Here is a 17,247-nt window from a genome sequence, read left to right as displayed (position 1 = left end):
AGTGTTCATCTATCTATCTATAAATCTGTCTGTCTATCTAGCTACTATCTTTCTTTATTTTCATCTGTCTGTGTATATATCTGTCTGTCTATCTAACTATTTATCTGTCTGTCTATCTGCCTATCTATATACAATCTACCAGACTAAATATCTATGAATATTACCTGACAGACCCATTACCACCAGAATCCACATCCCTGGCCTGAACAGTATGGACAGGTACACCTATGGCAACATTCTCCAGAATATCAACCTCCAGAAGGCTGCGGCTGAACAGTGGACTGTTATCATTCACGTCAGTAACAACCAATTTAACTTTGATGACCTCTCTAGCCATCCCATAGATATTGTCGTTCAGGGCAATCTAAAAAATAAAATTAAATTTTTTAAAGTAAAAAATTTTAATTTGGTCTATTTAAAAGTTTCAATAAAATAATCTAAAATAAACTAAAAATAACTACTTATAACTCTTTTTATGCATAAAAGTTCCTATTCATTTATGAGTTATTCTTTTAATCTATTGAAATATCAACCTTACATCTAAAAAAAGCCTAAATCCATCTATGGACCTATGTGAAGCTTTCCTGAAAATCGAGTAATCAAAATCTGCAGCTTCAGGAATAATCTATCTATAAATCAACTTCGTAATATATTATTTTGTTTTTCTATCAATATATAAACTATCTTAATTTCTATATATTTATTTATCTACCTATCTATCTAAACAAACCTTTAAATTAAACTCCTTTCTAGAATCAGAATCAAGTTGCCGCACAAGAACCAAATCCCCGGTCCAATTTTCAATATCAAACAGTCCATCACGGTTGCCAGATTGTATTGAGTACCACACGTTGCCAAAGTCGAGGTTGCCAACATCTGGCTTCACGTTGCCAATTTTTGCTCCGGGCTTCGTACTTTCTGCCACCTAAAAATGCAAACATGACATTGTTATCAACAAAGAAATTATTACCACTTTTTCCCATGGATTCTAAGGGATAAGACAAATGACGATACTTGGATGTACTGTATATCTCTAATGAACAACTAACCCTTCTGTAGATTAAAACTACTTGATAAAACAGTTTTAACCATCAGATAAACATTTTTTTAAAAAGTACCCAAAGATTTTAAGCCAATGAAAAAGGAAACGCCTGTATAAAACTTTGGGTACCAGTGTACATCACTGCTTTTTATTAAGACAAATAAAATTGGGAGAAAAATTAATTTTCTTCATTTGAAACATCCCTCCCTAATTTTTTTTTCAATTGACCTTTTGCTAATTTTGGTAATTAAAAAAAGATTGAATAAAGGTGTAGCCTGCCAAAATATTAAAATATTGAGGGAACTTCCCTTCAAACATTAGTAGACCTAGACCCCCCCCCCCTCATATCTCATCTAGATGATGCCAGAAAGGAAGAAGACAATGGGTTGAGTTTGTATTACACTAGTCCCCAAAGTTTTATGATAACGTTTTCCTTGGCTAACAACTTTGGGGACTTTAATTCAATTTCGATTGGTTGCTTCATTAAGTTGAGTGTCCAGAAGGGGTAATTTTGTGTAACATCATTGGATCGGAGATATACAATATACAACAATTTATCGGACATTGTCTTATCCCTTTAGAACCCTTAAATAATACAATACGAAAATAAGAAGGGGGGGGGGGGGGGGGTGGGGTAATTTCTAAATGTGTCAACCCTTTTTTTTATAGAAAATATCAGTAGTTTTCCTTTGGGTTGGGGAATTTTTAGGTTCACTATATACTTATTTGGATATTGCCATACCATACTTTGCAAAAAGAGTTCTGAGAGACGGAAAACAAGGGTGATTTAATAAAATAGTAGCGAAGCCATAATTATTCAATTAAACTTCATGAATAAAAATGTTGGGAGAACTTGTTTTTGATTCATTGTCCTATCCCTATAGTCTTTGAATAAATGTAACAAAGATACGTCGTTTGAGAGATTTTAAGTAGTACCTTCTTAAAACAGACAGACAGACATCCAGTTGTTTCATTAATTCTTTTTGGGATCTACTGCAGTTCACGGTAAAATATTGCTGGTGACGAATATTTCCAAAAAATCTATGAATTTTAAAGGCTGCTAGCTGCCAAACGGTTGAACGTACAGATCATGCCCGCACACTATTTTAAGCGGCATAAGAAGGCCTACAAATAATCTGGAATAGCCAAGATCCAATGATGCACAGGGAAAGCTCCACTGAAGAAAAAACGCGTAAAATAGGTCTTTTTCGCGCATTTCTCTGCACTGCGAGATAATTATGCATTATTGATTTATGACTATTCCAGATTATTTGTAGGCCTTCTTATGCCGCTTAAAATAGTGTGCGGGCATGATCTGTACGTTCAGCCGTTTGGCAGCTAGCAGCCTTTAAAATTCATAGATTTTTGGAAATATTCGTTACTGCAGTAGATCCTCTTTTTGCAATTAAAAATACGTTGATTTGGCTTACTTCACTAATTAACGCAACCCACACAAATCTAAGCAGGGATCTTAAGGGATAAGACAATAGATGATAAATAAATCTAAGTCCCCAAAATTATCTATTCTGTAGATTTATATTATTTGTTGAAAAGTTTGGACACTTGGAACCATAATATTTGACGATTGAAAATAATACTGTTTGTTAGAATAGGTAAATGTGAGATAAATGAGATTTTGATTATTGGGATGTTCGTTTAGATCTTGCTAACAAATGAACCAATTAAGTCCTCTATTTTAAGGAAGCATTTGACTGTTGATAATACTTATAACAAATGTTCTATAGCCACTTTATATTATTTGTTGGCTCAAAAATCTTGGTCACTTTCGTTAAATTTTGATTGGTTGGCCCAAAACATTCTCACCAACAACTTTAATCAAAAGAAGGGGAAATTTCATCTAATATCATTGAGTACATACATCAATTTATCGGCCATTGTCTTATCCCTTAAAATCCATGCATATATATGTATATAGATAGATAGTTTATTTATTGGGCATTACAATGAGAAATTGATTTCTAGACAAAAATTTAAAGATTCTCAGTTTTTAAGAAGAAAAAAAAAAACAATAAAAGAGATAGTATAGATAGACAGAAAAAGAAGGGAGAGATAGAAAGAAAAGAGAGAAGGAATGAGTGAAACATGTAACAAGAGAAATCGACCTAACCAAAAAATAATTTTCACTCTTTTTAAACTAAGTGAAGGGTCGACTCCCCACACCCACTTCAATCAAGACCCCCTAGAGTCCTCTAGGGGTGTATAAAAAGAGAAAATAGAAATTTTATTTAAAAACTTAGGAACCCATCTTTATAAACTAAAAGTGTTTTTTTACAGGGAGAAAGAATACAATAGCAGATAAATTATTTTAAATCCTAATCTTTTTTTCAATATTTAATAGTTAACAAAGGTATTATTTTTATTGGGAAAACTAAATTTATCATCCGTTGTCCTATCCCTTTAATCCCTGTATGCTTTCTCTTTCTCTCTCATGAAGTAGAAACGGTTGTAAAATTTGATTGAAATTCAAATAATTTTCATTGTGACCAGACGGACACGGGTGTCATATTTTTTTTAAGTAAAATCCGTAAGAAATCCATGAAAAAATGACCAAGTGACACCTTTTGTAGAAAATAATATTATAGATGGAAACGATTGGACACTGCTAATTTGAAACAACCAATCAATCTTTGAAAAATGCCGATAATTAGTTTTAAAGCCAAAATGAATGATTATAAAACTTTGGGATGGGCGTTTTTTGAGGTAGTCGTTTTCTGAGATAGGCGTTTTTTTGAGATGACCCTAATTAACTCGCTTTCTGACTTAAGGAAACATCCTTAACTATCCCCTTGATTGCACGACCTTTGTCTAAAACTATTAAGCAAATATATACTACCAAGGCATTACCCCTAATCTTACTTTTATAAAGTTTCGGGCAACTAGTTATAAAAGACATAAAATGTAAAAAGGAATTTAAAATTAAAACTCTTCCAAGTTAAAAACTATGCTGTAAAGATATGTAAACTTAACAAGAAAAAAATAAGATTGAATCATTGAAATAAGCGCAGCTTTTCTAGCCAAGGATGACAGCATCCATAACTAGGAAAGCACAAACAATATTATGGACGGAAAAACAGTCAAAGTGAGCAGATTTTCAGTTGTTATAACAAAGAAAAGATAGAGAGAGAACATGCAAAAACTCAAAGAAAAATCACAAAACCTGAATATTATAAATAGTAAAAGCTCGAAGAAGTAACTCTGAGACATAACCCCTAGAAGCTAAAATAAATGCGCAGTCACATGCCCATTGAACACACCATAAAGCCAAAGAATTTAACGGCAGCAAGTTTTTGCCCATTTGGGTGTCTAAACAAACCCGCAAATATTTCAGATTTACAAATAGTTGCTTTCCTGCAAACATCATATCTGTATAAATTGAAAATCTTCGAAAAAAGCTATAGCTAGAAAATTGCAATTATGATAGCTCCAGCTCGAGCAGAGTCTCGAGCCTCTAGGGGCAAGTTATATTTATAAAAACAATAGTTATACACCTTACAAAGAGATAAGACAATGGCCGATAAGTTGATATACATCCCATTCCCCAATGATTACACACAAAAATTAAAATTAGTTGTTGAATCGTTTGAACACTCAACTAAATAAACCAACCAATCAGAATTCCCAAAAGTTGTTAAGCCAACGTATAAGAAAACATTATTGTAAAACTTTGGAGACCAGTGTAATAAACAGCCCACTGTCCTCCCTATCTCTCTGCCTAGGACAACTTAAAAAGCCTCCCAGAAATAGAGAACCTAACCGAATTAGTTGAATTATCACCAATTTAAAAAAAAACAGGTTCTTTTGCAATTTCACTTGAACACCCTACTTAACAAGATCCAATTAAAATGAGTGATAATGCCGCTTCGTAATAATTCAATAAAAAGATTGGCAGTTTCCCTCAAAGTGATTAGGAAGCAAATACTCCCCCCCACCACAAAACCCCCCATTTTTTTGCATTAGGATTAAAGGAATGGGGTGTTTTCTTGTGCGTTGGTGTTATATTTTTTGTTAGGTCAGGTTATCGTAGGCTTTTTGGGATAAGACAATGGCCGATTAATTAATGTACATCCCTAATGATGTTACACAAACTTACCCTTATTGTAGATTACAATTAGTGGTTGAAACGTTTTAACACCCAACTTAATGAACCAAAGTCGACAAAAGTTGTTAATCCAACGAAAAAGAAACGTTATTTTAAAATCCATCTAGATTCAACACAATCTTCAACATGAAATATCCTAAGATTATCTATCTATCTATCTCTCTCTCTCTCTATCTATCTACTATACCTGAATAAGAATATTAGTCTGAGCAAATGGAAGCCTAGGATCAGTATCCCTCATAATCTCAATGCTATAGTGTACCCGCGAACTAAGGGACGGCGAACCTGAAAAATAGATAATAATGATATAATCTTCCCATTCGTCTAAAACCTTATATTACTAATATAAGACAGAGATTTTATGATTTTATTGATCAAACATCTCAAAATATCTCTTAGTGTACAAAGAGACCGATAAATACATAGTGGATTAGAACCGTTTTTCAGCCATACCTAAAAATCATGTATTGCATTGTATTATAGACAATTTCCCACAATTACCAAAATAGAAATCATAATATCAGTTTTGTTCTTATAGGCCGGTTTTAAATCTCTATTTTTTTTATTTTAATATTTCCAGAAAACGGTCTATAGCATAGCAAAAAATAGAATTAATAATAAATACTAGTTTATAACCTAAGAAAGTAAAATAGCATGGTTAATTCCATTTCAAGTCAACCACAAATGATGGAAATATCCTTGAAAATTAAAACCACAGTCTCAAACTTTACAAAAAGGTGTGAAAATAGATATTTTATGCTTGGAATAGTTATCTATAGCATCAGATTATAGACAGCTTTCCGCTGAAATTAAAATAAAAAAATAAGATTAAAACCAGTTTTGTTAGCCCCGAGAGGGGCCGAATGCCCGAGATAACAAAACTGATATTAATTTTATGATTTATATTTTGATATCCGTGGAAATTTGTCTGTAATACGATGCTATACATGATTTTTCAGTAAAGATAAACCGGTTCTAATCCTGCGGATATCAATCGGTTTAAATTTATCTTACATTGTTCTATATCTGCCTTATGAGGTCCCCACCCTTAATAGTTTTAAGCAGGTATCTAAAGGGATAAGACAATGGGTGATAAATATGTGAGCTTCCCTATGAAAGAGGACTTAGTTCTATAACGTGTTTTTTCAGTCACTTTTGGAAAATGTAAGACCATATTGATGAAAGTCAATTTAAGACCTAAATTTGGTATTTAAAGAATTTGTTTTTATTAGTCAATCTTATTCCTGTATATTGATATTATACCAATTAGATCAGATTATCTAAAATTTGTTTATGTTCCCAAATAAAATTTTGGGAAGATTACGATTTCAGATTTCATAGTGCTCTGTGGATTTTCTATCCTATTACTTACACCTTTCACTTATTAAATTCCATAGTGTTTCTCTAATACAACGAAAAAAAAGTGTCCTTATTAAAATGAATATTAAGACAATTATGTTTTTTTTTATGCTACATAAGTAGCGCAGCAATTCAATAATATTTTTGCAAATTATAATAAATAAGAATAGAATAGAATAAGAACACATATAATGTTGGCGATTTTATGAAAACGTTCTCGAATTGTTTTAAATTTCTGCATATATTAGACTAAACATTTTTGAATAGCCAAACTAATTCTTTTCCATAAATATCGAGCAGAATTAGGTTTATAAATAGCAAAAAAGCAGCTAAGAAAATAACTTTTCTCTCATGGAAGACGGGCTGAATGACGAACTCTACTCTAAAATAACTCTATTATAACTCTAAAATAACTCTAAAATAACTCTATAATAACTCTAATATAACTCTAAAATAACTCTAAAATAACTCTAATATTAAAAAGTATGCGCATACAATAGTCAGAGGGGAATAGTGTGGATACTCTTAAATAACTCTAATATTAAAAAGTATGCGCATAAAATAGTCAGGGGGGAATAGTGTGGATACTCTAAAATAACTCTAATATTAAAAAGTATGCGCATACAATAGTCAGTCGATTTTCAGGGGGAATAGTGTGGATACTCTAAAATAACTCTAATATTAAAAAGTATGCGCATACAATAGTCAGTCGATTTTCAGGGGGAATAGTGTGGATACTCTAAAATAACTCTAATATTAAAAAGTATGCGCATACAATAGTCAGTCAATTTCATGGGGGGAAGAAATTATTTCTGCACCGCGGTATCAAATTAACTATCTTTCTATCTAGCTGTCTAGGTATCTTGCTATATAGATGTCTAGGTATCTTGCTATCTAGATGTCTTGCTATCTATCTGTCTAGGTATCTTGTATCTCTAGATGTCAATATATCATTCTATCTGGATGCCTTTGCATCTTCCTAACTAGAAGCTGACTATCATTCTAGACTTTATTTTAGTAGTATTTTCTAAATCTTTTTTCAGTTTACATATAATAGCCAATTTTTGTCAATATCTTGGTATCACTGTGTAAATTTATCTTTTATTATATGTCCTCCAACTAAAAGGTATCTTTCTAATATTTTATTTCATATCTCTTTTTTTTCCTTTGTTAGTTTATTACATTAAGTCAGGTTAGGTTATATTTGGTCCTACAATAGGAATCTTTCTAAAAACTTATTTTATAGTTAACTATCTTTTCTTATTCTCTCTATCTGTTTTCTGTCTATCTATCTATCTAAATATTACGTATATAGGAATATAAAAAAATAAGCAAGTTACCTTTATCCGAGACTTGGACCGTCAGAGACACGTTATATCCGCCATTTTGAATATTATCAGCTGTTGATATGAGTCCAGTCTGGCTGTCTATGGTGAACATGTCATATCCTTGTTCTCCATCTGAAATAGGGTATACTATGTATTATTTTCTACAATGTAGTTTTTAGAAAATGCAAATTGTCCACATATTTCTTATTTAACTCCTTGCCGCACCTTAATCAGTCGGGGGGGGGGGGGCGTTCAACGCCCTCCCCCCCTTATTATCTCAGTTCCTATTAGAGCTAGAGGGCTATGATGAATTTTCGACCTTAAGTAAGTCAAGGTCAATTTTCGCTTCCTTCACCCTTTTATTTAACAAACTTTGTTTTTAGGTCCTTTTTTACTTAAAAACTTCAAACGGCTGTAATTTTTTTATTTTTGAAGCTAGAAGAAATTTTTTTTTGCAGAAAATGTTTATTTTTATGTAAATTTTATGTTTGAAATATCAAAACATAAATTTGAGCGGCCGCAGCTGTACTTGGCAGCTGCCAGCCGCCGCAGTCGGCGGTCGGCGGGAAAACGGCGGCGGATCTATATGAAATTTTAACACATTAAGTAGACATGTAAGAAAAGCTTAAGTCAAAAATTGCGGCCACAGGAGCCTTTTAAAGATTTCTGGAGACCTGGAGGATCAGGACCTGCAGGATCATACCTGGAACCTGAAATTGACTTGAACACCTGTATTTAATATGAGGATGTTCTACCAGAGGATATTTTAGTATTTTGGTAAGATAAAATGCTTTGTTTAAGTCAAAAAAATATTTTTGATCTTTACTTGGATGACCCTGCCAGGTTTGCTGGCATCCTGTGCCCGCCAGGATGAAGATATTCAAAAAATTTCAACTCTCAGTTATGTGTCATACCCAAACTTAAAAAGTCAAGCAGTTTGGGCTCTTTATCTTTCACACACAGAAAATGCGATAGAAAAAACCGGATTGGGGGGGTGTTCAACGCCCCCCCCCCCGACCCTTAAGGGTTAATGAAGGATTTTAAAAATCAAATATTATAATTTCCAGTATGGCTTCGAAACCGATTAATATCCTCTGGATTAGAACCAGTTCTCAGCCATACTGAAAAATCATATATAGCAACGTATTACATACAATTTTATGAAATATCCTAAAATTAAAACCTATTTTGCTAGTCAGGGCCTTCGGCCTCTCGGGCTACCAAAACTGTTTTAATCTTATAATTTTCCACTTTGATGTCCGCGGAAAGCTGGCTATAATAGGATGCGATAAATAACTAGAGTTGTAGAGTAAGTTTATAGAACTGAAAGGGAAATATCAAATAAACTTTTTCCATGTTCTTTTTAGGGAGGGAGGGGAAATTAGATTGTAATTGATACTGATGTACAAAGTTTTATAGATAGGGCCCGGGGGACTTTCATTAAATCTTGAAATAGTTCAATTTGTGTGCATAAATTATCTTTTATTGTCTTATCCCTTAAGATCCCTGAAGTTCTCAATGCTTACCATCAACAGTAGAGAAGAGCAGAGCGCCGCCCTCCCCCAAGTCGGGGTCTATAGCCCTCAGCTGGGCTACTGTGGTCCCCAGCGGGACTCTAGCCCTCACGGATAGGTAGGTCTCCAGGGGGTCGATGATCACGGGGGCATTGTCATTTTCATCCAACACCTAAATTATAAATATATTTGTAAATATCAGCCCCACAGGGTTTTCCTACCCTGATATTACCTAACCTAAACAGAATTCATTTGAATTAATATGAAGCTTAGAATCTCAGAAATTATTGGTTATGAATGAATTGTATTTTTCAGGAAATATTTGTAAATGACTTTATGACTTCCGGTGATTTTAGGCTATTTTAAAGCCTCTAGGGTTTTTAAAATTTGTTTTTGGGTGGGGTGATTTTTTCTTGGGGGAGATTTCTCTTGGGAGGATGTTGGTACCCTCCCCTAAAATAGTTATAAACCTTCCCAGGACCTGAGAAGCTACCCTGTAAAGGAGAATCATATCAGTTCAGCGGTTAGCGAGATCCTTCGGTACAAACAGACACATAGACACACAAACATCCTGTTAATTTCTAAAATATTACAAGTACCCGAATATGGATAGTAGCAGAGCTGGTGAGCCTGGGAATCCCGTGGTCCACGGCCTCAACCTCCAGGCTGTAGTACTCTCCACTTTCTCGGTCCAGGCTAACCAGGGTTCGAATCTCTCCTGTAATAATTGAATTTAGTATTTAGTTTAAATTTGTTATATTTAGATAGATATACATATATAAAGGTAGATAGGTAGATATAGATAGATAGATATATTGATTTATAGATAAATAGATAGATTTAAAGATTGATAGATTTAGTTAGATAGACAGATAGATTATAAGATGGATTTATAGATAGATAGATATATTGATTGATAGATAGATAGATAAAGATAAATAAATAAAGATAAATATATTGATGGATAGATTGATAAATTGATTGCTGGAAAGACTAATAAATAGATTGATGGATAAAAAAAACAGATAAAATGATTAAATTCAAAGATGTTTTTAACAAATACTATTGAAGAAATATCCAAAGAATAAATATTATATTAAAAGAATTATTTATGAACTTATTTTTCACAGTTACTTCATTTTCAAAATTTATCTTTAAAATGTTTACCAGGGAGGGAGGGGACATTGGACTGTTTATTACACTAGTCCCCATTTTTTATTTTTTTTCATAGTTGGCTTAACTATTTTGGGACCTTTTAATTAAATTTAATGGTTGGTTCATTAAGTAAAGTCTCCAAACTTTTCAACCACCAATTGTAAGCTAAAGAATGTGTAATTTTGTGAATCGTTATTGGGGACGTACATCGCTTTATCGGCCATTGTCCTATCCCTTTAGATCCATGATTTTTACCCTAAGACAAATTGATCTAATATACACTTATAAATTGGCAGTAGTCTCGAATATGATTCTGGAATCATAATTTTAGTAAGTAGCTATACAGCATGCTTTTTAGACAGTTAGATTATTTGGCATGTATTTTTCTATATCTTTCTTTCTATCTGTTGATTTTCTATCTTTCTATACATTTATCTGTTACATTTCTGTTTCTCTTTTGATTATCTATCTCTCTATATATTCATCCAACTGATTATCTATCTATGTATTAATTATCTCTCTATTTATCCATGTTTTAATCATCTATCTATCTATTGAATTATTGTCCATTGTCATATCTCTCTTTCTTTGCAACATGACTGTTTATTTTGTAATATTTTGGGTTAGGCAGCTGAGTGTATTTCTCTATACTTAAACCCATTTTTTAAAGCCCTAAACCTGCAGTCCTACCCAGTACCCAATACAACCTAACCTAACCTAACCCTAAGTCTTCTTAATACTTCTAAATTAAAGAGGATTTATAAGTGCTCAAAAGACATATAGAGGGAAAGCACCTAACTATTTATTGTCCCAACTGAAAAAGGCTTGGCTAACAATTTAATAACAACAATATAAATATGAAGAATTGAAAATAATTTTTGATAAATATTTCAATGTTATCAGAAAGGTTTAGTTCTTAAACAGACAGATCGACAGACATACAAAACTACAGACAATTAGCCAGACTAAGGATACTAAACAGCGAACATACAGACAGACATTTCTACAGATAGATAAACATTTCATTAGTCAAAAATATAGATAAACAGACAGACAGACAAACAGACAAACAGACAGACATACAGACAGACATACAGACAGAAATACAGACAGACATACAGACAGAAATACAGACAGACATACAGACAGACATACATACAGACATACATACAGACATACAGACAGACATACAGACAGACATACAGACAGACATACAGACAGACATACAGACAGACATACAGACAGACATACAGACAGACATACAGACAGACATACAGACAGACATACAGACAGACATACAGACAGACATACAGACAGACATACAGACAGACATACAGACAGACATACAGACAGACATACAGACAGACATACAGACAGACATACAGACAGACATACAGACAGACATACAGACAGACATACAGACAGACATACAGACAGACATACAGACAGACAGACATACAGACAGACATACAGACAGACATACATACAGACATACATACAGACATACATACAGACATACAGACAGACATACAGACAGACATACAGACATACATACAGACATACAGACAGACATACAGACAGACATACAGACAGACATACAGACAGACATACAGACAGACATACAGACATACAGACAGACATACAGACAGACACAGACAGACATACAGACAGACATACAGACAGACATACAGACAGACATACAGACAGACATACAGACAGACATACAGACAGACATACAGACAGACATACAGACAGACATACATACAGACAGACATACAGACAGACATACAGACAGACATACAGACAGACATACAGACAGACATACAGACAGACATACAGACAGACATACAGACAGACATACAGACAGACATACAGACAGACATACAGACAGACATACAGACAGACATACAGACATACATACAGACAGACAGACATACAGACAGACATACAGACAGACATACAGACAGACATACAGACAGACATACATACAGACATACATACAGACATACAGACAGACATACAGACAGACATACAGACAGACATACAGACAGACATACAGACAGACATACAGACATACAGACAGACATACAGACAGACATACAGACAGACATACAGACAGACATACAGACAGACATACAGACAGACATACAGACAGACATACAGACAGACATACAGACAGACATACAGACAGACATACAGACAGACATACAGACAGACATACAGACAGACATACAGACAGACATACAGGCAGACATACATACAGACATACATACAGACAGACATACAGACAGACATACAGCCTGGCTTTTAGACTCACAGACAAACAGACTAAAACAAAAAAGTCAGACATTCAATCAAACAGTTCAATAATCATTGACAGAGACAGACAGACATCCTTCACCCTAATTTCATGGATAACTAGACCTTGTATATTTTCTTGAGACATCAAAAACTGATCGCTTGACATTTGTGTTGCCACTCTATCAGGGAGGTAGGGAGGGTAAATTGGGATGTTTATTATACTAGTCTTAAAAAAACAAAATTTCTCATTCGTTTGCACATCTTTAGGGACTTTGTTTGTTATTTCATTTCAGTTGAGAGTCCAAACATTTTAGCCACTAATTGTAATTTTCACAAGGGGTTATTTTGGAGATGTACATCAATTTATCGGCTATTGTCTTATCCCTTTAGATCCCTGGTTGCCACTCTTCTATCAGGGATACAGTGATAGGATAATACAGAGGAAATTATAATCTTCCAATCAAATTCTGCCCAGGGGGAAGCTGGTTAATATTGTACAAAAAAAAGTTGTAGGTTTTTTTCAAAAGGAATAGTTGTTACGCTTCCACTTAATAATATAAATATTTTCCAAAGGAATCTTATAGGGATAAGACAATGAGATATAAATTTATATACATACATTACCTATGATGATAATCATAACTACCCCTTTATATAAATAACTCTACATTAACTAATGCTTGTTTGTCTGTCCATCTGATAAGATATACTTCACTTATTTGAATGTTGTCATCCTAGTTAATTTAAGAATCACAGAGTAGCTTCGCTTCTAAAAATTACTATTACAACATATTTCAAATTTGCAAATAAGAAGGATGACAAAAAAAAATAGAGGGAGAGAGAGAAAGAGAAGGAAAGATTGATAGAAATAGAGAGAGAGAGAGAGAGAGAGAGAGAGAGAGAGAGAGAGAGAGAGAGAGAGAGAGAGAGAGAGAGAGAGAGAGAGAGAGAGAGAGAGAGAGAGAGAGAGAGAGAGAGAGAGAGAGAGAGAGAGAGAGAGAGAGAGAGAGAGAGAGAGAGAGAGAGAGAGAGAGAGAGAGAGAGAGAGAGAGAGAGAGAGAGAGAGAGAGAGAGAGAGAGAGAGAGAGAGAGAGAGAGAGAGAGAGAGAGAGAGAGAGAGAGAGAGAGAGAGAGAGAAAAAAAGAATAAGAGAGATAAATACAGTGATCTTAAGGGATAAGATAATAGACGATAAATTGTCATTATCCCCAATGATAATAAAAAAATTACACCTGTAGATTAAATGGAATGGTTGAAAAGTTTGTACTGCTAATTTGGAAGCAACCTATCAAAATTCAACAAAAGTACCTAAAGTTTTTTAGCCAACGAATAAGAAAAGTAAATATAAAACTTTGGGTACCAAAGTTCCCTAACCTCTATTTATAAATAGACATTTCGAATAAGAATGCATCACATAAATTATCATCTTTATGTAATAAATATTTAAAGAAAATAATATTTTTAAGTTAGTTTTATTAAACAAAGTATTTTTTATGAAGATATATAATCTTTCAATGCAGATTTTAGCATATTAGATTTCCATAAAAATTGTGTATAAAAGAGTTTCAAAAAAAGCCATCTATCTATTTATCTATTTATCTATTCATCTACTTATCTACCCATCTATAAATTTATCAATTTTTCTCTTCATCTTTCTATCTATCTATCTATCCATATATCTATCTATCTATGAAACTAAGCATGTACGTAGTATCTAATAATTTCTCTTCCAAACCCATTTTTTTAAAAGTTAGCCAACAATGAAATTTATCAATATTTTTAGCAAAAATTAATAATAAAAGGCTACATTATAATAATTACATTAGCTTATTGGTTAAAAATTTTTGGACAATACTATATTTTTCCTACCCATTTAGATAAAAAATTAGAGAACGTGCATATAAAACTTTGGGGACAAGAATAATTTACAGTCCAATGTCTCCTCACTTCCTGCCTATATTCAGTATTTTTGCGCTTTTAGTATACACATAATTTATAAACAGTGCTATTATTTGTTTTAAAAACATTATTTTTTGTCAATTATTTAGTCCTTAAACATTACATTTACTAAACATGTAAAAAATAGTACTTTTTGCTATTCTACAAACTACAATTGTTTAAACAGTATGGAGGGAGCACCCTCTTTTGTATTAGTTTTTCTATGTGTTATGATAAATGTGCCCCCATTATTTCTCCCAATGGTGCCGTGCTAATCTTTAATTTTAGGTGCAGACAATACTCGCAAAACTGCGTCACAACTAAAGATGTTAAAAATAATGCAAAATGAGGGTATGCCTTAGCCTAAAAACGAGCAAAACAATAAGATATTTAATGGTCGTGCAATTAAAAGTGTTATCTTTTTTATTCAACCATTATCTATCTATCCTTATAATAAAGTAACAGGATGTTTGTGTGTTTGTCTGTGTGTCTGTACCAAAGGATCTCGCTAACCGCTAAACCGATCGGGTTCTCCTTAACAGGGTAGCTTCTCATAGGCCCCGTGAAGGTTTATAACTATTTTGGGGGAGGGTACCACCACCCTCCCGAGAGAAATCTTTTTCTTTTTACGAAGAGACTTGAACGCAACAAAAAAATGTAGCGTAGATGAAATAGCTTATCTAATAAAACCACTGCAAAATCGCCTTTCCCTATTAGCATCGTAAGTTGTGACAAGGTGCTTATAATAGCCTTCTATATCCTTACAAAATGTTCTTACAAAGCTGAAAAATTTTATTTAAAAATGACGCGCTTGTGACGTCATAAAAATACGTATATTATCCATCTCTTTTTCTGGGTTTTCCTTTCCCACTTCTTCTCTCATCCCTCCTTTTAAGACGTATTTTTATGACGTCATATGACACTTTCCAGTGCTTCTTTGAAAATTCGTAATTAAAATTAAAAGAAGGTTCTCTTATATTTTTTATATGAATTAATTTGATGAAACAATTATATTGATATGCGTACAGTTTAAAACTTTAAGGCGGCTTTAATGCAGAAAAATGGAAATTAAAATTAATTGATAAAAAAGATAGAGGTTTCTTCTGTTCAGCTATTTGTTTTAATTTTGGTTCATGCTGAAAACGTCAATTTTTGGGCTCTAAGAGAAAGTGAAAACCCTTTCTACGATTTTTTTAGTAGCGAAGCTACTCTATAATTCACTTTGTCTGTCGGTCACTCCATCCGTACGGCTATGGGGGAAATGTAATTTTTTTGTGAAGATTCCCTGTATCATTGAGCATCGAGTATAAAATTTACTTTGTCTGTCATGCATAAAAGACAATGCAAATCTTTTTTCTTAATATTTTTCGTGAATTCTTAGAATTATTGTATATTTATCAACTGAACATTTTCTCTATAATTCATTCTGTCTGTTTGTCCGTTTCTATATATTTTAATGCTTCCCTACTTATGGATGATTTTTGTTTTTTTTTGTAGCACAGCTATTCTATATACAACCACTAGAGCATTTCCGTATGCCCGTCAGTTCGTCTGTTCGAGTATCTTAGATAAATCAAAAGTTTAAAACTATCATAATGTCTAGTATTTTTGGTCGGTTAAAATCGCGCTTAAACGATTGAGCTCTAGATTTTGAATATGTTTCACATATGGGATTGATTTTGGCTATTTTTCTGTCATCTAACTTCTTCTTCCAATACAGAACCTATAGATGCAAGGGGAAAAACACTAACCCAGTATATAATTGTATAACCTACCAACCAAAATACATTTTTATTAGTGTACTAAGATTAATTTAATTATTTATCTACTGTTTATTTGTTAATATAACTTTAAAACATTTAGTTCTTAATTACACATACATATTTTTTTCATTAATGTCACAAACCTGACATAGCAGCCAGGGTTCTAAAGGGATAAAACAATGGACGATATAATTATGTAAATCCCAAACTCACAAAATTACCCCATCTGCAGATTGCAATCTTTGTTTGAAACGTTAGGACACTTAACTTATTCAACAAACCAATTAAAATTCACTAAAGGTCCCCAAAGTTATGAAGCCAATGAATAAGAAAACATTATTTTAAAACTTTGGGGACTAGTGTAATAAATATCTTAATTTTGTCCATGCATTGCAGCATTAGGAACCATTTATATCAACTTTCAGTTAAGATGCAGTGTTATGTCGAGATTCAAACTCGTCGCCTACCCGACAACAATTAGATCTTACTTCATGCACATAATGCTATTCTAATAACATAATAACAAAACAAAAAAGATTTTTTTCAGGTGCAACATCCCCGTAGCTATGTAATAGAATCTAACAGTCATTCTTATTAAATTTATCATAATCTTTTGATGTAGTTAAAAAATTAAGAAATAAATGTTTTTATAAAACTTCAAAAACAAAATGATAGCCAAAAACGTCTTAAAACATTCAATGGTCGATAGAGGTTGCTAGTAGTATTG

The 17,247-nt window shown here is 33.0% G+C and overlaps 1 protein-coding gene across 1 annotated transcript in view; it reads right to left on the bottom strand.

Moving 5' to 3' along the window:
- ds (dachsous cadherin-related 1) overlaps nt 1-17,247 on the bottom strand; it is a 136,048-nt gene that overhangs the window by 17,427 nt on the left and 101,374 nt on the right. Inside the window, exons 15-20 of the mRNA XM_080180354.1 lie at nt 9,963-10,081; nt 9,376-9,535; nt 7,862-7,981; nt 5,350-5,447; nt 731-925; nt 165-364 (exon numbers count right to left, since the gene is read on the bottom strand). Coding sequence (XP_080036480.1) covers nt 165-364; nt 731-925; nt 5,350-5,447; nt 7,862-7,981; nt 9,376-9,535; nt 9,963-10,081 — 892 coding nt within the window. The remainder of the gene's footprint in view (nt 1-164; nt 365-730; nt 926-5,349; nt 5,448-7,861; nt 7,982-9,375; nt 9,536-9,962; nt 10,082-17,247) is intronic.

Source organism: Acartia tonsa, chromosome 12 (assembly GCF_053477335.1).
Source record: "Acartia tonsa isolate MP-2025a chromosome 12, ASM5347733v1, whole genome shotgun sequence".
NCBI lineage: Eukaryota > Metazoa > Arthropoda > Copepoda > Calanoida > Acartiidae > Acartia > Acartia tonsa.
Note: the sequence above shows the minus strand (reverse complement) of the source record. Positions and strands in the feature narration are given on the sequence as shown.